This window comes from Coloeus monedula, assembly GCF_965178545.1.
Source record: "Coloeus monedula genome assembly, contig: HAP1_SCAFFOLD_800, whole genome shotgun sequence".
Taxonomy (NCBI): Eukaryota; Metazoa; Chordata; class Aves; order Passeriformes; family Corvidae; genus Coloeus; species Coloeus monedula.
Window position 1 is genome coordinate 1 of NW_028120220.1, and position 22,358 is coordinate 22,358.

General features: G+C 52.2%; 1 protein-coding gene across 1 annotated transcript; it reads left to right on the forward strand.

Moving 5' to 3' along the window:
- Window positions 1-2,060: 2,060 nt before the first annotated feature.
- LOC309585869 (chromodomain-helicase-DNA-binding protein 8-like) lies at window positions 2,061-22,159 on the forward strand (the record flags this gene model as incomplete). The annotated part of the gene is made up of 11 exons (XM_082303699.1): window positions 2,061-2,170; window positions 5,255-5,318; window positions 5,447-5,501; window positions 6,688-6,883; window positions 11,673-11,881; window positions 18,955-19,353; window positions 20,772-20,926; window positions 21,049-21,264; window positions 21,394-21,495; window positions 21,894-22,013; window positions 22,121-22,159. Coding segments are annotated over exons 1-11 (1,650 nt in total), but the record flags the coding sequence as incomplete, so codon positions are not given.
- Window positions 22,160-22,358: the final 199 nt, after the last annotated feature.

Here is a 22,358-nt window from a genome sequence, read left to right on the forward strand (position 1 = left end):
TGATTTTGAGGTGATTTTGGGGAGGTTTCGGGGGTTTTGGGGTGGTTTTGGGTGTTTTGGGGTGTCTGGGAGGAGGATTGAGGAGGTTGGGGGAGGATTTTGGGGTGGTTTTGGGTGTTTTGGGGAGGTTTTGGGTGATTTTGGGGAGGTTTGGGTGGGTTTGGGGAGGTTTGGGTGGTTTTGGGGTGGTTTTGGGTGTTTGGGGGAGGTTTTGGGGTTTTGGGGTGGTTTTGGGTGGTTTTGGGGAGGTTTTGGGTGATTTTGGGGAGGTTTGGGGGGTTTTGGGGTGGTTTTGGGTGATTTTGGGGAGGTTTTGGGTGATTTTGGGGAGGTTTTGGGTGATTTGGGGTGGTTTTGGGGTGGTTTTGGGTGATTTTGGGGAGGTTTTGGGTGTTTTGGGGTGGTTTGGGTGATTTTGGGGAGGTTTTGGGTGATTTGGGGTGGTTTGGGTGATTTTGGGGAGGTTTTGGGTGATTTTGGGGAGGTTTTGGGGTGATTTGGGGTGGGTTTGGGTGTTTTGGGGAGGTTTTGGGTGGTTTTGGAAGGGTTTGGGTGATTTTGGGGAGGTTTCGGGGTTTTGGGGTGGTTTTGGGTGGTTTTGGGGAGGTTTTGGGGTGGTTTTGGGTGGTTTTAGGTGTTTTGGGGAGTTTTGGGTGATTTTGGGGTGGTTTGGGTGGTTTTGGGGAGGTTTTGGGTGATTTTGGGAGTTTTGGGTGGTTTTGGGGAGGTTTGGGTGGTTTTGGGGTGGTTTTGGGTGGTTTTGGGGAGGTTTGGGTGGTTTTGGGGTGGTTTTGGGTGTTTGGGGGAGGTTTTGGGTGTTTTGGGGAGGTTTTGGGTGATTTTGGGGAGGTTTTGGGTGGTTTTGGGGTGGTTTTGGGTGATTTTGGGGAGGTTTGGGGGGTTTGGGGTGGTTTTGGGTGTTTTGGGGAGGTTTGGGTGGTTTTGGGGTGGTTTTGGGTGTTTGGGGGAGGTTTTGGGTGTTTTGGGGAGGTTTTGGGTGATTTTGGGAGGTTTTGGGTGTTTTGGGGTGGTTTTGGGTGGTTTTGGGGAGGTTTGGGTGGTTTGGGGTGGTTTGGGTGTTTGGGGAGGTTTGGGTGGTTTGGGGTGGTTTTGGGTGTTTGGGGGAGGTTTTGGGTGTTTTGGGGAGGTTTTGGGTGATTTTGGGGAGGTTTTGGGTGGTTTTGGGGTGGTTTTGGGTGATTTTGGGGAGGTTTCGGGGGGTTTGGGATGATTTTGGGGTGGTTTTGGGGTGGTTTGGGTGTTTTGGGGAGGTTTGGGGGGTTTTGGGGTGGTTTTGGTGTGTTTGGGGTGTCTGGAGGAGGATTGAGGAGGTTGGGGGAGGATTTTGGGGAGGTTTTGGGTGTTTTGGGGAGGTTTCAGGGGTTTTGGGGTGGTTTTGGGTGATTTTGGGAGGTTTTGGGTGATTTTGGGGAGGTTTTGGGTGGTTTTGGGGTGGTTTTGGGTGATTTTGGGTGATTTTGGGAGGTTTCGGGGGTTTTGGGGTGGTTTTGGGTGTTTTGGGGTGTCTGGAGGAGGATTGAGGAGGTTGGGGGAGGATTTTGGGGAGGTTTTGGGTGTGTTGGGGAGGTTTTGGGTGGTTTTGGGGAGGTTTTGGGTGATTTTGGGGAGGGTTTTGGGTGGTTTTGGGGAGGTTTTGGGTGGTTTTTGGTGTTTTGGGGTGATTTTGGGTGATTTTGGGGTGATTTTGGGTGGTTTTGGGTGATTTTGGGTGATTTTGGGGTGATTTTGGGGTGGTTTTGGGGAGGTTTTGGGGTGATTTTGGGTGATTTTGGGGTGGTTTTGGGGTGGTTTTGGGTGATTTTGGGGTGGTTTTGGGTGATTTTGGGTTGTCTGGAGGAGGATTGAGGAGGTTGGGGGAGGATTTTGGGGTGGTTTTGGGGTGAATTTGGGGGTTTTTAGGCTACGAGGAGCCCCACGCGTTGAGGGGCCCTGCCTTTTGGGGTGATTTCGGGCGTATTTCGGGCTGTTTCTGTGGCGTTTTTTGGCTGGGTTTCGTGCCTCGAGCCCGTTTTGGGGCGGTTTGGGGGTTTTTAGGCTACGAGCGGTACCACACCATGCGGGCAGACCCCGCCCTGTGCTTCCTGGCCAAGGCCGGCGGTCCCGATGCCACGGCCGTGGCGGCCGAGCAGCGCCTGGAGGGGCCCGAGGGGTGAGCGGGGGGAGAGCCCGAAACGGGGGGAAATGGGGGAATTTGGGGAGGTTTGGGTGAATTTGGGGTGGTTTTGGGGTGGTTTGGGGGAATTTGGGGAGGTTTGGGATGGTTTTGGGTGAATTTGGGGAGGTTTGGGGGAGGTTTGGGGTGAATTTGGGGAGGTTCGGGGTGGTTTTGAGGAGGGTTTGGGATGAATTTGGGGAGGTTTGGGGATGGTTTTGGGGAGGTTTGGGGAGGTTTGGGGGGAATTTGGGGAGGTTTGGGGGGAATTTGGGGAGGTTTTGGGGTGGTTTGGGGTGGTTTTTGAGGAGGTTGGGATGAATTTGGGAGGGTTTGGGGTGGTTTTGAGGAGGTTTGGGGTGAATTTGGATGGTTTTGGGGAGGTTTGGGATGAATTTGGGGAGGTCTGAGGGAATTTGGGGAGGTTTGGGGGGAATTTGGGGGAGGTTTGGGGGAATTTGGGGAGGTTTGGGGAGGTTTGGGGTGGTTTGGGATGGTTTGGGATGGTTTTGGGGTGGTTTGGGGGAATTTGGGGTGGTTTGGGGGGAATTTGGGGGAGGTTTGGGGTGAATTTGGGGAGGTTTGGGGTGAATTTGGGGAGGTTTGGGGGAATTTGGGGAGGTTTGGGGTGGTTTTGAGGAGGTTTGGGGGAATTTGGGGAGGTTTGGGGGAATTTGGGGAGGTTTGGGGGGAATTTGGGGAGGTTTGGGGGAATTTGGGGAGGTTTGGGGGGAATTTGGGGAGGTTTGGGGGAATTTGGGGAGGTTTGGGGGGAATTTGGGGGAGGTTTGGGGTGTTTTGGGAGGTTTGGGGGAATTTGGGGAGGTTCGGGATGGTTTGGGTGAATTTGGGAGGTTTGGGGAGGTTTGGGGTGAATTTGGGGAGGTTTGGGGAGGTTTGGGGGAATTTGGGGAGGTTTGGGGTGGTTTTGAGGAGGTTTGGGGGGAATTTGGGGAGGTTTGGGATGTTTTGGGGAGGTTTGGGTGAATTTGGGGTGAATTTGGGGTGGTTTGGGGGAATTTGGGGTGGTTTTGGGGTGGTTTGGGGAGGTTTGGGGTGAATTTGGGGAGGTTTGGGAGGTTTGGGGGAATTTGGGGAGGTTTGGGGTGGTTTTGAGGAGGTTTGGGGAGGTTTGGGGTGAATTTGGGGAGGTTTGGGGGAATTTGGGGTGGTTTTGGGGTGGTTTGGGGTGAATTTGGGGAGGTTTTGGGGAGGTTTGGGGGAATTTGGGATGGTTTTGGGTGGTTTTGAGGAGGTTTGGGGAATTTGGGGGAGGTTCGGGGTGGTTTTGAGGAGGGTTGGGGTGAATTTGGGATGGTTTTGGGGAGGTTTGGGGAGGTTTGGGGGAATTTGGGATGGTTTTGGGGTGGTTTGGGGAGGTTTTGAGGAGGTTTGGGATGAATTTGGGGAGGTTTGGGGTGGTTTTGAGGAGGTTTGGGATGAATTTGGGGAGGTTTGGGGGAAATTTGGGGAGGTTTGGGGTGGTTTTGAGGAGGTTTGGGGGAATTTGGGGAGGTTTTGGGGTGGTTTGGGGTGAATTTGGGGAGGTTTGGGGGAGGTTTGGGGGAATTTGGGATGGTTTTGGGGTGGTTTGGGGTGGTTTTGGGGAGGTTTGGGATGAATTTGGGGAGGTTTGGGATGGTTTTGAGGAGGTTTGGGGAGGTTTGGGGGGATTTGGGGAGGTTTGGGGGGAATTTGGGGAGGTTTGGGGGAATTTGGGGAGGTTTGGGGGAGGTTTGGGATGAATTTGGGGAGGTTTGGGATGGTTTGGGATGAATTTGGGGTGAATTTAGGGAGGTTTCGGGGAGGTTTTGAGGAGGTTTGGGGGAATTTGGGGAGGTTTGGGGTGGTTTTGAGGAGGTTTGGGGGAATTTGGGGAGGTTTGGGGGAATTTGGGGAGGTTTGGGGGGAATTTGGGGAGGTTTGGGGGGAATTTGGGGAGGTTTGGGGAGGTTTGGGGTGAATTTGGGGAGGTTTGGGGAGGTTTGGGGGAATTTGGGGAGGTTTGGGATGGTTTTGGGGAGGTTTGGGGAGGTTTGGGGTGAATTTGGGGAGGTTTGGGGAGGTTTGGGGGAATTTGGGGAGGTTTGGGGGAATTTGGGGAGGTTTGGGGTGAATTTGGGGAGGTTTGGGGGAATTTGGGGAGGTTTGGGGGAATTTGGGGAGGTTTGGGGGAGGTTTGGGATGAATTTGGGGAGGTTTGGGATGGTTTGGGATGAATTTGGGATGAATTTAGGGAGGTTTCGGGGAGGTTTTGAGGAGGTTTGGGGGAATTTGGGGAGGTTTGGGGTGGTTTTGAGGAGGTTTGGGGGAATTTGGGGAGGTTTGGGGTGGTTTTGAGGAGGTTTGGGGGAATTTGGGGAGGTTTGGGGGAATTTGGGGAGGTTTGGGGGGAATTTGGGGAGGTTTGGGGGAATTTGGGGAGGTTTGGGGGGAATTTGGGGAGGTTTGAGGGAATTTGGGGAGGTTTGGGGAATTTGGGGAGGTTTGGGGTGGTTTGGGATGAATTTGGGGAGGTTTGGGATGAATTTGGGGAGGTCTGAGGGAATTTGGGGAGGTTTGGGATGGTTTGGGAAGAATTTGGGGTGGTTTGGGGTGGTTTTGAGGAGGTTTGGGGTGAATTTGGGGTGGTTTGGGGTGGTTTTGAGGAGGTTTGGGGTGAATTTGGGGTGGTTTTGAGGAGGTTTGGGTGAATTTGGGGAGGTTTGGGATGGTTTTGGGGAGGTTTTGGGTGGCTTTCGGTGTGTTTGACGTGGTTTGGGGGGGATTTTTGGGCAATTCGGGGGGATTTTGGGGTGAATTTCGCGCTGCTTTCGGGGCGGTTCGAGGAATTGGGGGTTTGGAGCTCTCCTGGCATCCCCAAAACCCCCAAAAATTGGGGGATCCCCCCCGGCCGGGGTGCCTGTGATGACCCAGCCATGCTAATACCGACCGGCCCCGGCGCCGGGCTGAGTTCAGCTCCAGGCTGAGGCACCCCCGGCGTTTTGGGCCCAATTCCCGGGATTTTGGGTCTGCCCGACACTTCCGGGCTGAATCCGGGTGGGTTTGGGGTGAATTCAGGGAGTTTTGGGGTCTCCCCAGGGCTGATTTCGACAAAGACCCCGAGGACCCTGAGTACAAACCCCTGCAGGGAGGCGGCGAGGAGGTAAAAAAAAAGGGGGGGAAATCCCCCGAAATGCCCCAAAATCCCTCAAATTCCCAGGTTTTGTCCCCAAAATTCCCCATTTTGGGGGGGGGTTTTTGGGGACTTTGGTGACCCCATGACCCCCCCAGAGTGACCCCCTGGCCGGGCTGGACGAGGAGATCTCGGTGGTGGATGGGGACGAAGGTAAAGGGGGGGCCTGGAATGCCCCAAAATCCCCCAAATTCCCCCCAAAATTCCCTCGAGGAAACGCCGCAGAGCGCTCGGAAATCCCCGGAAATCCCCCGGAATTCCTTCGAGATCCCCGGAAACTCCCTGGAATTCCCTGAAATGGCCCCCAAATCCACCCCGAGGCCCCCGGAGTTTTCCCGAAGCCCCACAAAATTCCCCAAAACCGACCAAAATCCCCCCCTTTTGCCCCAAAACCCAAGGGGACCCCCAGGACCCCCCCCCCCCGAGTGACCCTGTGGCCACGTCAGGACCCCCAAAACGACCCCCGGGCCCCCAAACTGCCCCAAACTGAACCCAACTGACCCCAAACTGCCCCCAAATGACCCCAAACTGCCCCCAAATGACCCCAAACTGACCCCAACCGCCCCCCACGTGACCCCTGGACCCCCAAACTGACCCCAACTGCCCCCAAATGACCCCAAACTGACCCCAAGTCCCCCAAAATGACCCCCAAATGACCCCAAACTGACCCCAACTCCCCCAAAATGCCCCCCAAATGCCCCCCAAATGACCCCCAACTGACCCCTCAGACCCCCAAATGACCCCAAACTGACCCCAAGTCCCCCAAAATGCCCCCCAAGTGACCCCAAACTGACCCCAGGACCCCAAACTGACCCCAAACTGACCCCAGCTCCCCCAAAATGACCCCCAAATGACCCCAAACTGACCCCTGGACCCCAAATGACCCCAGACTGACCCCAGCTCCCCCCACATGACCCCAAACTGACCCCAGGACCCCAAACTGACCCCAAACTGACCCCAACTCCCCCAAAATGACCCCCAAATGACCCCAAACTGACCCCAACTCCCCCAAAATGCCCCCCAAATGACCCCCAAATGCCCCCCAAATGACCCCCAACTGACCCCTCAGACCCCCAAATGACCCCAAACTGACCCCAAGTCCCCCAAAATGACCCCCAAATGACCCCAGACTGACCCCAGCTCCCCCCACATGACCCCAAACTGACCCCAAGTCCCTCAAAATGACCCCCAAGTGACCCCAAACTGACCCCAAGTCCCCCCAAATGACCCCCAAATGACCCCAAACTGACCCCTCAGACCCCCAAATGACCCCAAACTGACCCCCAAATGACCCCCAAATGACCCCAGACTGACCCCATGTCCTTCCCCTCCCCCCCAGGCCCCCCCGCCGGCTCGGGCCCGCAGCCGCCGTGGCCGGCGGGGTCGGCGCTGACCGCTCGCTTCCGGCGCCTGATCGGGGCGTGCCAGAGGGCCGGGAGCCGGGAGCAGCCCCGGGAGCCGCCCCGGGACCCCCCCGGCGAGCGGCGGCGGCAGCGGCGCGGCCACGACGGCGCCCGGCGAGACAAACAGCAGCGGTACGGGCCCGGGGGGGGGCCGGGGAGGGGCTCCGGGAGGGTCTGGGGGGCTCAGGACCCCCAAATTCGGATTCGGCGGCTCCAAAAACCCCCCGGGTGAATTTTGAGGGGTGGTGGGAGCCCCCAATTGTTGGGTTTTGTCAGATTTCTGTGGGTTTTTACCCTGCCAGGACCTTCTCAATGTGGGGTTGGGGTTCAAGACCCAAAATTGCTATTTTTGGGTCTCAAAACCACGAATCTTTCTTGTTTTGGGGTTCAGGACCTCCAAACCCTTCATTTTTGTCGCTTTTGGGTCCGTCCCAATCGAAATTTTACCCTTCCAGGACCTTCTCAATGTGGGGTTGGGGTTCAAGACCCAAAATCGCTATTTTTGGGTCTCAAAACCACGAATCTTTCTTGTTTTGGGGTTCAGGACCTTCAAATCCTTCATTTTTGTCGCTTTTGGGTCCATCACAATCAAAATTTTACCCTTCCAGGACCTTCTCAATGTGGGGTTGGGGTTCAAGACCCAAAATCGCTATTTTTGGGTCTCAAAACCACGAATCCTTCTTGTTTTGGGGTTCAGGACCTCCAAATCCTTCATTTTTGTCGCTTTTGGGTCCATCACAATTGAAATTTTACCCTTGCAGGACCTTCTCAATGTGGGGTTGGGGTTCAAGACCCAAAATCGCTATTTTTGGGTCTCAAAACCACGAATCTTTCTTGTTTTGGGGTTCAGGACCTCCAAATCCTTCATTTTTGTCGCTTTTGGGTCCATCACAATCAAAATTTTACCCTTCCAGGACCTTCTCAATGTGGGGTTGGGGTTCAGGACCCAAATTCGCTATTTTTTGGGTCTCAAAACCACGAATCTTTCTTGTTTTGGGGTTCAGGACCCCCAAATCCTTCATTTTTGTCGCTTTTGGGTTCATCCCAATCGAAATTTTACCCTTCCAGGACCTTCTCAATGTGGGGTTGGGGTTCAAGACCCAAAATTGATATTTTTAGGTCTCAAAACCACGAATCCTTCTTGTTTTGGGGTTCAGGACCTCCAAATCCTTCATTTTTGTCGCTTTTGGGTCCATCACAATTGAAATTTTACCCTTGCAGGACCTTCTCAATGTGGGGTTGGGGTTCAAGACCCCAAATCGCTATTTTTGGGTCTCAAAACCACGAATCCTTCTTGTTTTGGGGTTCAGGACCTCCAAATCCTTCATTTTTGTCGCTTTTGGGTTCGTCACAATCGAAATTTTACCCTGCCAGGACCTTCTCAATGTGGGGTTGGGGTTCAAGACCCCAAATCGCTATTTTTGGGTCTCAAAACCACGAATCCTTCTTGTTTTGGGGTTCAGGACCTCCAAATCCTTCATTTTTGTTGCTTTTGGGTCCATCACAATCAAAATTTTACCCTTGCAGGACCTTCTCAATGTGGGGTTGGGGTTCAAGACCCCAAATCGCTATTTTTGGGTCTCAAAACCACGAATCTTTCTTGTTTTGGGGTTCAGGACCTCCAAATCCTTCATTTTTGTCGCTTTTGGGTTCGTCACAATCAAAATTTTACCCTTCCAGGACCTTCTCAATGTGGGGTTGGGGTTCAAGACCCAAAATTGATATTTTTGGGTCTCAAAACCACGAATCCTTCTTGTTTTGGGGTTCAGGACCTCCAAATCCTTCATTTTTGTCGCTTTTGGGTTCGTCACAATCGAAATTTTACCCTTCCAGGACCTTCTCAATGTGGGGTTGGGGTTCAAGACCCAAAATTGATATTTTTGGGTCTCAAAACCACGAATCTTTCTTGTTTTGGGGTTCAGGACCTCCAAATCCTTCATTTTTGTCGCTTTTGGGTCCATCCCAATCGAAATTTTACCCTTCCAGGACCTTCTCAATGTGGGGTTGGGGTTCAAGACCCAAAATCGCTATTTTTGGGTCTCAAAACCACGAATCCTTCTTGTTTTGGGGTTCAGGACCTCCAAATCCTTCATTTTTGTCGCTTTTGGGTCCATCCCAATCGAAATTTTACCCTTCCAGGACCTTCTCAATGTGGGGTTGGGGTTCAAGACCCAAAATCGATATTTTTAAATCTCAAAACCACGAATCTTTCTTGTTTTGGGGTTCAGGACCTCCAAATCCTTCATTTTTGTCGCTTTTGGGTCCATCACAATCGAAATTTTACCCTTCCAGGACCTTCTCAATGTGGGGTTGGGGTTCAAGACCCAAAATTGATATTTTTAGGTCTCAAAACCACGAATCTTTCTTGTTTTGGGGTTCAGGACCCCCAAATCCTTCATTTTTGTCGCTTTTGGGTCCATCCCAATCGAAATTTTACCCTTCCAGGACCTTCTCAATGTGGGGTTGGGGTTCAGGACCCAAAATCGCTATTTTTGGGTCTCAAAACCACGAATCTTTCTTGTTTTGGGGTTCAGGACCCCCAAATCCTTCATTTTTGTCGCTTTTGGGTCCATCCCAATCGAAATTTTACCCTTCCAGGACCTTCTCAATGTGGGGTTGGGGTTCAAGACCCCAAATCGCTATTTTTGGGTCTCAAAACCACAAATCCTTCTTGTTTTGGGGTTCAGGACCTCCAAATCCTTCATTTTTGTCGTTTTTGGGTCCATCCCAATCGAAATTTTACCCTTCCAGGACCTTCTCAATGTGGGGTTGGGGTTCAGGACCCAAAATCGCTATTTTTGGGTCTCAAAACCACGAATCCTTCTTGTTTTGGGGTTCAGGACCTTCAAATCCTTCATTTTTGTCGCTTTTGGGTCCATCCCAATCGAAATTTTACCCTTCCAGGACCTTCTCAATGTGGGGTTGGGGTTCAAGACCCCAAATTGCTATTTTTGGGTCTCAAAACCACGAATCTTTCTTGTTTTGGGGTTCAGGACCTCCAAATCCTTCATTTTTGTCATTTTTGGGTCCATCCCAATCGAAATTTTACCCTTCCAGGACCTTCCCCAAGCGGGTTTGGGGCTCACGACCCAAAATTGGAATTTTCAGGTTTCAGAAACAGCAGAATTCCGTTTTTGGGGCACAAACCCCCAAATCCCTGATTTCCCCCTTCAGCACCTGCTTGGAATCCTCCTTTACCCTTCCAGGACCTTCTCAATCTGGTGGTTTTGGGGGATTTTTGACCTTTTTTGGAGTTTTTTCCCCATTTTTCCCATTTTTTGGCTCTTTTCCCATTCCCAGTTGGGTTGGCCACAAGCACTCGGATTTCCTGCGCCTGGCCTCGACTTTTGGGGTGGTTTTGGGGGCTTTTGGGTGTTTCTGGGGCATTTTTTGCCGTTTTTCCCCATTTTTCCAGGTTTTAGGCCATTTTTCCCATTTTTTCATCATTTTTTCACCTTTTTTCACCATTTCTCCCACTTCCCAGTGGCCTCCACTTTTGGGGCGGTTTTGGAGATTTCTGGTTGGTTTCTTCCCTTTTTTGCCATTTTTTGGGCCATTTTTCGCCGTTTTTGGCCGGTTTTTCGCCATTTTCGCCGTTTCTCGCTGTTTCTTGCCTTTTTTTTGCCGTTTTTTCACCGTTTTTCACCATTTCTCCCACTTCCCAGCGCCCTCCACTTTTGGGGTGGTTTTGGAGATTTCTGGTTGGTTTCTTCCCTTTTTTTCCCATTTTTTTGGCCATTTTTCACCGGTTTTCACCGTTTTTTCGCCATTTTCGCCGTTTCTCGCTGTTTCTTGCCTTTTTTTTCCGCTTTTTCACCGTTTTTCACCATTTCTCCCACTTCCCAGTGCCCTCCACTTTTGGGGTGGTTTTGGAGATTTCTGGTTGGTTTCTTCCCTTTTTTTCCCATTTTTTTGGCCATTTTTCACCGTTTTTCACCATTTTTTCACCATTTCTCGCTGTTTCTTGCCTTTTTTTTGCCGTTTTTTCACCGTTTTTCACCATTTCTCCCACTTCCTAGTGCCCTCCACTTTTGGGGTGGTTTTGGAGATTTCTGGTTGGTTTCTTCCCTTTTTTTCCCATTTTTTTGGCCATTTTTCACCGGTTTTCACCGTTTTTTCGCCATTTTTGCCGTTTCTCGCTGTTTCTTGCCTTTTTTTTGCCATTTTTTCACCTTTTTTCACCATTTCTCCCACTTCCCAGTGGCCTCCACTTTTGGGGCGGTTTTGGAGATTTCTGGTTGGTTTCTTCCCCTTTTTTCACCATTTTTTTGGCCATTTTTCACCGGTTTTCACCGTTTTTTCACCATTTTCGCCGTTTCTCGCTGTTTCTTGCCTTTTTTTTGCCGTTTTTTCACCGTTTTTCACCATTTCTCCCACTTCCCAGTGGCCTCCACTTTTGGGGCGGTTTTGGAGATTTCTGGTTGGTTTCTTCCCTTTTTTTGCCATTTTTTTGGCCATTTTCATTGTTTTTAGCTGTTTTTCGCCATTTTCCCCATTTTTTCGCCGTTTCTCGCTGTTTTTTGCCCTTTTTTTTGCCATTTTTTGCCGTTTTTCGCTGGTTTTTGCCGGTTTTTTACCGTTTCTCCTATTTCCCAGTGGCCTCCACTTTTGGGGCCATTTTGGAGATTTCTGGTTGGTTTCATCCCTTTTTTTGGCCATTTTTCACCGGTTTTCACCGTTTTTTCGCCATTTTTGCCGTTTCTCGCTGTTTCTTGCCTTTTTTTTGCCGTTTTTTCACCTTTTTTCACCATTTCTCCCACTTCCCAGTGGCCTCCACTTTTGGGGCCGTTTTGGAGATTTCTGGTTGGTTTCTTCCCCTTTTTTCACCATTTTTGGGGCCATTTTTCACCGGTTTTCACCGTTTTTTCGCCGTTTCTCGCCGTTTTTCACCGTTTTGCCCGTTTCTCTCCCCGTTTTCCAGCTGGACGCGCCGGGAGCAGGCCGATTTCCTGCGCGTGGCCTCGACCTTCGGCGTGGAGCTGGAGCCGGGCTCCGGCCGCTTCCGCTGGGGGCGGTTCCGGGCCTTGGCCAACCTCGAGCGCCGCTCGGACGAGGACCTGACCCGCTTCTACCACGGCTTCGTGGCCATGTGCCGGCAGGTCTGCCGCCTGCCGCCGGCGCCCGGAGACGGTAACGGGCTCAATTCCTGCCGTTTCGGGCAATTCCGGGCCTTTCGGGAGATTTCGGAGCGTTTTGACTCCAAATCGGGCGGTTCGAACCCAAATCGAGGGGGTTTAATCCCAAAACCGGAGGGATTCAGGGAGGTTTGGGGGGGTTTCAGGGGATTCAGGGTTCTCTTTTTTTCTCTCTCGCCCAGTCTCGCCGTCCTCCTTCGTTTTCCCCAGTTCCCAACTCCCAAAATCCCGTTTTCGCCCCGTTTTCAACGATTTTCCTGTTTTCTGGTCTCTTTCAGTGGCAGCACCGCTGTCCCAAAACGCCCATTTTTAACCCCATTTCCTCTCTCTCGCAGTGACTCCGGTGCTGTCCCCAGTGCCACTGCTGCCCCAAAACCCCCATTTCCAACCCGTTTTTAACCAATTTCCCCCATTTTTGTGTCTCTCTCACTGCCGCTGCCACTGTCCCCACCACCACTGTCCCAAACCCCCATTTTCCCCATTTTCCCCATTTTTAACCCATTTTTAACCCGTTTTTAACAGTTTTTTCCCCATTTTCTCTCTCTCTCAGTGCCTCCACCGCTGTCCTAAACCCCCGTTTTTCCCCTTTTTAACCTGTTTTTAACCATTTTTCCCCATTTTCTCTCTCTCTCAGTGCTGCCGTCACTGTCCCCACCACCACTGTCCCAAACCCCCATTTTTAACCCGTTTTTAACCAATTCCCCCGTTTCTCTCTCCCAGTGCCACCGCCGCTGTCCCCGCCACCCCTGGCCGTGTCCCCACTGCCACTGTCCCAAACCCTCATTTTTCCCCTTTTTAACCCCTTTTTAACCCCTTTTTAACCCGGTTTTAACCAATTTCGCCATTTTTTCTCTCTCTGTGCCGCTGCCGTTGTCCCAAATCCCCATTTTTCCCTGTTTTTAACCCATTTTTAACCATTTTTTCCCCATTTTTTCTCTTTCTCAGTGCCGCCACCGCTGTCCCCACTGCCACTGTCCCAAACCCCCATTTTTCCCATTTTTAACCCATTTCTAACCCATTTTTTCCCCATTTTTTCCCCGTTTTTAACCCATTCCCCCGTTTCTCTCTCTCCCAGTGCCGCCGCCGCTGTCCCAAACCCCCATTTTTAACCCATTTTTCCCCGTTTTTTCCCCGTTTTTAACCCATTCCCCCATTTCTCTCTCTCCCAGTGCCACCATCGCTGTCCCCGCCGCCCCTGGCCGTGTCCCCACTGCCACTGTCCCAAACCCCCATTTTCCCATTTCTAACCCATTTCTAACCCATTTCTAACCCATTTTTTCCCCGTTTTTTCCCCATTTTTAACCCATTCCCCCATTTCTCTCTCTCTCCCACTGCCGCCGCTGTCCCAACCCCCCATTTTCCCATTTCTAACCCATTTCTAACCCATTTTTCCCCATTTCTAACCCATTTCTAACCCATTTTTTCCCCATTTCTCCCCATTTTTAACCCATTCCCCCGTTTCTCTCTCTCTCCCAGTGCCACCACCGCTGTCCCCGCCGCCCCTGGCCGTGTCCCCACTGCCACTGTCCCAACCCCCCATTTTCCCCATTTTTAACCCATTTCTAACCCATTTTTTCCCCGTTTTTTCTCCGTTTTTAACCCATTTCTAACCCATTTTTTCCCCATTTTTCCCCGTTTTTAACCCATTCCCCCATTTCTCTCTCTCCCAGTGCCACCACCGCTGTCCCAAACCCCCATTTTTAACCCATTTTCCCATTTCTAACCCATTTTTTCCCCATTTTTCCCCATTTTTAACCCATTCCCCCATCTCTCTCTCTCTCCCAGTGCCGCCGCCGCTGTCCCAAACCCCCATTTTTCCCCTTTTTAACCCATTTTTTCCCCGTTTTTAACCAATTCCCCCGTTACTCTCTCTCCCAGTGCCGCCACCACTGTCCCCACCACTGCTGTCCCAAACCCCCCATTTTCCCATTTCTAACCCATTTTTAACCATTTTTTCCCCGTTTTTTCCCCGTTTTTAACCAATTCCCCCATTTCTCTCTCTCCCAGTGCCGCCGCTGTCCCAAACCCCCATTTTCCCCATTTTTCCCCATTTCTAACCCATTTTTTCCCCGTTTTCTCCCCATTTTTAACCCATTCCCCATCTCTCTCTCTCCCAGTGCCACCACCGCTGTCCCCGCCGCCCCTGGCCGTGTCCCCACTGCCACTGTCCCAAACCCCCATTTTCCCCATTTTCCCCATTTCTAACCCATTTTTTCCCCGTTTTTTCCCCATTTTTTCCCCATTTTTCCCCGTTTTTTCCCCGTTTTTAACCAATTCCCCCATCTCTCTCTCTCTCCCAGTGCCGCCGCTGTCCCAACCCCCCATTTTCCCCATTTTTCCCCATTTCTAACCCATTTTTTCCCCGTTTTCTCCCCATTTTTAACCCATTCCCCCATCTCTCTCTCTCCCAGTGCCACCGCCGCTGTCCCAACCCCCCATTTTCCCCATTTTTAACCCATTTTCCCCATTTCTAACCCATTTTTTCCCCATTTTTCCCCATTTTTAACCCATTCCCCCGTTTCTCTCTCTCCCAGTGCCGCTGCCGCTGCCCCAAACCCCCATTTTCCCATTTCTAACCCATTTTTTCCCCGTTTTTTCCCCATTTTTAACCCATTTTCCCCATTTCTAATCCATTTTTTCCCCGTTTTTAACCAATTCCCCCATTTCTCTCTCTCCCAGTGCCACCACCGCTGTCCCCGCCGCCCCTGGCCGTGTCCCCACTGCCACTGTCCCAAACCCCCATTTTCCCCATTTTTTCCCCATTTTTCCCCGTTTTTTCCCCGTTTTTAACCCATTCCCCCATTTCTCTCTCTCTCCCAGTGCCGCCGCTGTCCCAAACCCCCATTTTCCTCATTTCTAACCCATTTTTCCCCGTTTTTTCCCCGTTTTTAACCCATTCCCCCATTTCTCTCTCTCCCAGTGCCACCCCCGCTGTCCCAAACCCCCATTTTTAACCCATTTTTAACCCCTTTTTTCCCCGTTTTTTCCCCATTTCTAACCAATTTTTTCCCCATTTCTCCCCATTTTTAACCAATTCCCCCGTTTCTCTCTCCCAGTGCCACCACCGCTGTCCCAAACCCCCCTTTTTCCCCATTTTTAACCCACTTTTTCCCCGTTTTTAACCAATTCCCCCGTTTCTCTCTCTCCCAGTGCCGCCACCTCCGTCCCCGCCACCGCTGTCCCAACCCCCCGTTTTCCCATTTCTAACCCATTTTTAACCATTTTTTCCCCGTTTTTTCCCCATTTCTAACCCATTTCTAACCCATTTTTCCCCGTTTTTAACCCATTCCCCCATCTCTCTCTCTCCCCCAGTGCCGCCGCCGCTGTCCCAAACCCCCATTTTTAACCCATTTTTCCCCATTTCTAACCCATTTTTCCCCGTTTTTTCCCCATTTTTTCCCCATTTTTCCCCATTTCTCCCCGTTTTTAACCCATTCCCCCCTTTCTCTCTCTCCCAGTGCCACCGCCGCTGTCCCCGCTGCCCCTGGCCGTGTCCCCACTGCCGCTGTCCCAAACCCCCATTTTTAACCCATTTTTCCCCATTTCTAACCCATTTTTTCCCCATTTTTAACCCATTCCCCCATCTCTCTCTCTCCCAGTGCCACCACCACTGTCCCAAACCCTCATTTTTCCCCTTCTTAACCCATTTTTTCCCCATTTTTAACCCATTCCCCCATCTCTCTCTCTCTCCCAGTGCCACCCCCGCTGTCCCCGCCGCCCCTGGCCGTGTCCCCACCGCCGCTGTCCCAAACCCCCATTTTCCCCATTTTTAACCCATTTTTAACCCATTTCTAACCCGTTTTTTCCCATTTTCCCCCATTTTTAACCCATTTTTAACCCATTTTCCCCATTTCTAACCCATTTTTCCCCATTTCTCCCCATTTTTAACCCATTCCCCCGTTTCTCTCTCTCCCAGTGCCGCTGCCGCCGTCCCAAACCCCCATTTTCCCATTTCTCACCCATTTCTAACCCATTTTTCCCCGTTTTTAACCCATTTCTAACCCATTTTTTCCCCATTTTTTCCCCATTTCTCCCCGTTTTTAACCCATTCCCCCATCTCTCTCTCTCTCCCAGTGCCGCCGCCGCTGTCCCAAACCCCCATTTTTAACCCATTTCTAACCCGTTTTTTCCCCGTTTTTTCCCCGTTTTTTCCCCATTTTTAACCCATTTTTTCCCCGTTTTTTCCCCATTTCTAACCCATTTTTTCCCCGTTTTTTCCCCATTTCTAACCCATTTTTTCCCTGTTTTTTTCCATTTTTCCCTATTTTTTCCCCATTTCTCCCCATTTTTAACCCATTCCCCCGTTTCTCTCTCTCCCAGTGCCGCCGCCGCTGTCCCAAACCCCCATTTTCCCATTTCTAACCCATTTTTTCCCCGTTTTTTCCCCATTTCTAACCCATTTTTTCCCCATTTCTAACCCCTTTTTTCCCCATTTTTTCCCCGTTTCTCCCCATTTTTAACCCATTCCCCCATCTCTCTCTCTCTCCCAGTGCCACCGCCGCTGTCCCAAACCCCCATTTTTAACCCATTTCTAACCCGTTTTTTCCCCGTTTTTTCCCCGTTTTTTCCCCATTTTTAACCCATTTTTTCCCCATTTCTAACCCATTTTTCCCCGTTTTTTCCCCATTTCTAACCCATTTTTTCCCCATTTCTCCCCATTTTTAACCCATTCCCCCATTTCTCTCTCTCCCAGTGCCACCGCCGCTGTCCCAAACCCCCATTTTTAACCCATTTTTCCCCATTTCTAACCCATTTTTTCCCCATTTCTCCCCATTTTTAACCCATTCCCCCATTTCTCTCTCTCCCAGTGCCGCCGCCGCTGTCCCAAACCCCCATTTTCCCATTTCTAACCCATTTTTTCCCCATTTTTCCCCATTTCTAACCCATTTTCTCCCCATTTTTAACCCATTCCCCCATCTCTCTCTCTCTCCCAGTGCCGCCGCCGCTGTCCCAAACCCCCATTTTTAACCCATTTCTAACCCATTTCTAACCCATTTTTCCCCGTTTTTTCCCCATTTTCCCCATTTCTAACCCATTTTTTCCCCATTTTTCCCCATTTTTAACCCATTCCCCCATTTCTCTCTCTCCCAGTGCCACCACCGCTGTCCCCGCTGCCCCTGGCCGTGTCCCCACTGCCACTGTCCCAAACCCCCATTTCTAACCCATTTCTAACTCATTTCTAACCCATTTTTCCCCATTTCTAACCCATTTTCTCCCCATTTTTAACCCATTCCCCCGTTTCTCTCTCTCTCCCAGTGCCACCACCGCTGTCCCCGCTGCCCCTGGCCGTGTCCCTGGCACCGCTGTCCCAAACCCCCATTTTCCCCATTTCTAACCCATTTTTTCCCCATTTTTCCCCTTTTTTCCCCATTTTTCCCCATTTTTAACCCATTTCTAACCCGTTTTTTCCCATTTTTCCTCATTTCTAACCCATTTTTCCCCATTTCTCCCCATTTTTAACCCATTCCCCCATCTCTCTCTCTCCCAGTGCCGCCGCCGCTGTCCCAAACCCCCATTTTCCCATTTCTAACCCATTTTTTCCCCGTTTTTTCCCCATTTCTAACCCATTTTTTCCCCATTTCTAACCCCTTTTTTCCCCATTTTTTCCCCGTTTCTCCCCATTTTTAACCCATTCCCCCATCTCTCTCTCTCTCCCAGTGCCGTCGCCGCTGTCCCAAACCCCCATTTTCCCATTTCTAACCCATTTTTCCCCGTTTTTAACCCATTCCCCCATTTCTCTCTCTCTCCCAGTGCCGCCGCTGTCCCAAACCCCCATTTTCCCCATTTCTAACCCATTTTTTCCCCATTTTTAACCCATTTCTAACCCATTTTTTCCCCATTTCTCCCCATTTTTAACCCATTCCCCCATTTCTCTCTCTCCCAGTGCCACCATCGCTGTCCCCGCCGCCCCTGGCCGTGTCCCCACTGCCACTGTCCCAACCCCCCATTTTCCCATTTTTAACCCATTTTTAACCATTTTTAACCCATTTTTTCCCCGTTTTTTCCCCATTTTTAACCCATTTTCCCCATTTCTAATCCATTTTTTCCCCGTTTTTAACCAATTCCCCCATCTCTCTCTCTCTCCCAGTGCCGCCGCCGCTGTCCCCGCCGCCCCTGGCCGTGTCCCCACTGCCACTGTCCCAAACCCCCATTTTCCCATTTCTAACCCATTTTTAACCATTTCTAACCTATTTTTTCCCCATTTCTCCCCATTTTTAACCCATTCCCCCATCTCTCTCTCTCTCCCAGTGCCGCCACCGCTGTCCCAAACCCCCATTTTTAACCCATTTCTAACCCGTTTTTCCCCGTTTTTTTCCATTTTTTCCCCGTTTTTCCCCATTTCTCCCCATTTTTAACCCATTCCCCCGTCTCTCTCTCTCTCCCAGTGCCGCCACCTCTGTCCCCGCCGCCGCTGTCCCAAACCCCCATTTTCCCCATTTTTAACACATTTTCCCCATTTCTAACCCGTTTTTTCCCCGTTTTTTCCCCATTTCTAACCCATTTTTCCCCGTTTTTTCCCCGTTTTTTCCCCGTTTTTAACCCATTCCCCCATTTCTCTCTCTCTCCCAGTGCCGCCGCCGCTGTCCCAAACCCCCATTTTTAACCCATTTCTAACCCGTTTTTTCCCCGTTTTTTCCCCGTTTTTTCCCCATTTTTTCCCCATTTTTTCCCCATTTCTCCCCATTTTTAACCCATTCCCCCGTCTCTCTCTCTCTCCCAGTGCCACCCCCGCTGTCCCCGCCGCCCCTGGCCGTGTCCCTACTGCCACTGTCCCAAACCCCCATTTTTAACCCATTTTCCCCATTTTCCCTATTTCTAACCCATTTTTTCCCCGTTTTTTCTCCGTTTTTTCCCCATTTTTAACCCATTCCCCCATTTCTCTCTCTCTCCCAGTGCCACCGCCGCTGTCCCCGCCGCCCCTGGCCGTGTCCCTGGCACCGCTGTCCCAAACCCCCATTTTCCCCATTTCTAACCCATTTTTTCCCCGTTTTTTCCCCATTTTTAACCCATTTTTTCCCCGTTTCTCCCCATTTTTAACCCATTCCCCCATCTCTCTCTCTCTCCCAGTGCCGCCGCCGCTGTCCCCGCCGCCCCTGGCCGTGTCTCCGGCGCTGGCCCTGCGCTGCCTGCGCCGCCTGGCGCTGCTGCGCTGCCTGCGGGAGCGGGTGCTGCCGCACCCGGCGCTGGGCTCGCTCTTGGCGCGGGTGCCGCCGCCGGCGCCGCCGTTGCCGCCCTGGTGGCTGCGGGGCGTGCACGACGCCGAACTGCTGCGCGCCGCCGCCCGCCACGGCCTGCGCGGGGCCCTGCTCCGCGGCGGAATCACCCCCGGCGGCCGCGGCGCCGAAGCGGCAGCACCGGGCAGCGGGGACGGCGAGCGGCGGGAGGGGACGGCGGAGAGGGAGGAGGAGGAGGAGGAGGAGGAGGAGGAGGAGGAAGAGGAGGAGGAGAGCGAGGAGGAGGAAGGAGGTGAGGTTTGGGGGGGGAAATGGGGGTTTGGGGGGAAAAATTCTGAGTTTTGGGGGGAAAAGGGTGAAAAAGGGGGAAAAGGAGCTGAGATTTGGGGGAAAATGAGGAAGGAGGGAGGTGAATTTTGGGGGGAAAAACGGGGATTTGGGGGGAAATGGGATTCTAAATTTTGGAGGGAAAAAGGGGAAAAAGGGGAAAGGAGCTCAAATTTGGGAAGAGGAGGAGGAGGAGGAAGAGGAGGAGGAAGGAGGTGAGGTTTGGGAGGGAGGAAGACGGGGATTTGGGGGAAAAAGGGGATTCTAAATTTTGGGGGAAAAACAGGGAAAAAAGGGGGAAAGGAGCTTGAATTTGGGGGGAGGAGGAGGAAGGTGAGTTTTGGGGGAAAAAACGGGGATTTGGGGGGAAAAAATTCTGAGTTTTGGGGGGAAAAGGGTAAAAAAGGGGGAAAGGAGCTCGAATTTGGGGGGAAAATGAGGAAGGAGGGAGGTGAATTTTGGGGGGAAAAACGGGGATTTGGGGGGAAAGGGGGATTCTAAATTTTGGGGAAAAAAGGGGAAAGGAGCTCAAATTTGGGGGGAGGAAGAGGAAGAGGAAGGAGGTGAGTTTTGGGGGGAAAAATGGAGATTTGGGGGAAAAAGGGGATTCTAAATTTTGGGGGAAAAATGGGGGAAAAGAACTCGAATTTGGGGGGAGGAAGAGGAAGGAGGTGAGGTTTGGGGGGAAAAACGGGGATTTGGGGGGAAAAAATTCTGAGTTTTGGGGGGGAAAGGGTAAAAAAGGGGGAAAAGGAGCTGAGATTTGGGGGGAAAATGAGGAAGGAGGGAGGTGAATTTTGGGGGGAAAAACGGGGATTTGGGGGGAAAATGGGATTCTAAATTTTGGGGGAAAAAAGGGGGAAAAGAACTCGAATTTGGGGGGAGGAAGAGGAAGAGGAAGGAGGTGAGTTTTGGGGGGAAAAACGGGGATTTGGGGGGGAAAAGGGGGTTCCAAATTTTGGGGGAAAAACGGGGAAAAAAGAGGGAAAGGAGCTTGAATTTGGGGGGAGGAAGAGGAAGAGGAAGGGGGTGACTTTTTTGGGGGGAAAAACAGGGAAAAAAGGGGAAAGAAGCTTAGATTTGGGGGGAGGAGGAGGAGGAGGAGGAAGGACACGAGAGAGAAAGGTGGAAAAATGGGAGGAGAATCCCCAATTTTGGGGTTTTCAAAGGGGATCCCAAACGTGTGGGATTCCGAGGGAGTTTTTTGGGGCGATTTGAAGGGAAAAGAGCCCGAATTGGGGCCGGAAGAACGGAGGGGAAAGCGGAAAATGCCCCAAAGTTCCGGGATGGGACGGGGAAAACCCCAAAATCCTGGGAGAGGGGGGAGGGGGGGGGATTTTTTGGGGGGAGTTCAAAGCGTTTTTGGGGTCCCCCCTCGTGCAGGGCCGGAGCCTCTGGAGGATGAGGAGGAGGAGGAAGAGGAGGAGGAGGAGGAGGGGGGGGAGGACGAGGATTCCCCTCCCCCCTCAGGCGAGGGCGGCTCCCCCAAACCTCCCCTCCCCCACCCCGCGCCCCGAAATCTCCTCTACTGGCCCAAGGTACGGAAATCACCCCAAAAACCCCAAAATTCGAGGAGGAGGGGGTGGGTGGGAGGGGGGGGGAGGCGTTCCGGGATGGCGGAACTGCGGGATTTTCCCAAAACCGCCGTTTTTCACCCCAGGACCGGGCGCTGATCCGGAGGCTGGACCTGATCTGCCGGGCGGTGCTGACGGCGGGGGAGGGGCCGCCCCTCCCCCCCCTCCACGAGGATTTCGGGGGGGTCCCGGGGGGGTTCCCCGAGCCCGCCCCTCCCCCACCCCCTCCGCAGGCCCCTCCCCCCTTCCCCTCCCCCCGCGGGCGCCACCAGGACAAGGAGTTCACCGTGCAGATCAAAGACGTGAGTGCCCAAATCCGGCCTTTTTTCCACCCAAAATTCCCGCCCTCCATAACAACCGGGCCCCTCCCCCGCCGCGGGTTTTTCCCGATTCTGCCGGATTCTGCCCCAATTCCGCGGCGTTTCCCGCAGGAGGAGGGGCTGAAGTTGACCTTCCAGAAGCACCGGCTGGGCCCCAACGGGGCCGCGCGGGGACCCCCGCCCCAAAAAAAGAACAGCAAGAAGCTGGTGGAGGTGAGGGGGCGTTTTGGGGCTAAAAAGCCCGGTTTTGGGGAATTCCAGGTCGCACCCGAGTTTTTCAGGAGTTCGGAGCCCGCCCTGCTGAAATTGGGGGGTTTAAATGCCAGGATTTGGGGGGGGGGAACTGAGAAAATTGGGGGGGTTCCTGTTGGGTTTTGGGGGTTCGACACCAAAATCTGGCAGTTTCCCATCAGGTTTTTGGGGTTTCGCAGCCAAATTTGGGGGTGGGAATTTTTGGGGAGCCCCTGGTGGGTTCAGAGCCTCAAAACCCCTCAAGATTTTGGGGCGCTGCCATTTTCACCCCCGGATTTGTGGGGTTTTTAACACGATTTGGGGTTTTTTTTCCTGATGTTTGGCCTTTTTTCCCGAAATCGGCGTTTTTCTCCCCAAAGCTGGAGCTGCGCTGCCTCGAGGGGCTCCGAGACCCCGGGGGGGACCCCGAGAACGTCATGGTGGCCCCTCCCCCCCCCCGCGGCGACGCCCCCGAATTTGCCGACCCCAGGCTGCTGCCGGTGAGCCCCGAAATGCCCGGAATTTACCCCAAAACTGCTGAATCCACCCCCGAAACCTTTCGAATTCGCAAAAAACCCCCCCAAATCCTCTTCTCCTTCCTCTGCAGTTCATGGAGCAGCGACGGGAAAAGTGGCACCGGAAAAAGGTACTTTGGGAGCTCCCGAAAATCCCCAAAGTCCCCTGAAATTGGGGTGGGGGAGGGGCGGGATCCCCCTAATTTCATTCAGGGGTGTCCTGGCCCCTCCCACTCCTTTTGAGCCTAAAATTCGGGGGTTTTTTTTAAATGATTTTGGGGTAGTTTTAAGTATTTTATGTCTCATTTGGGGTTTGGGGCGTGGCTTGTG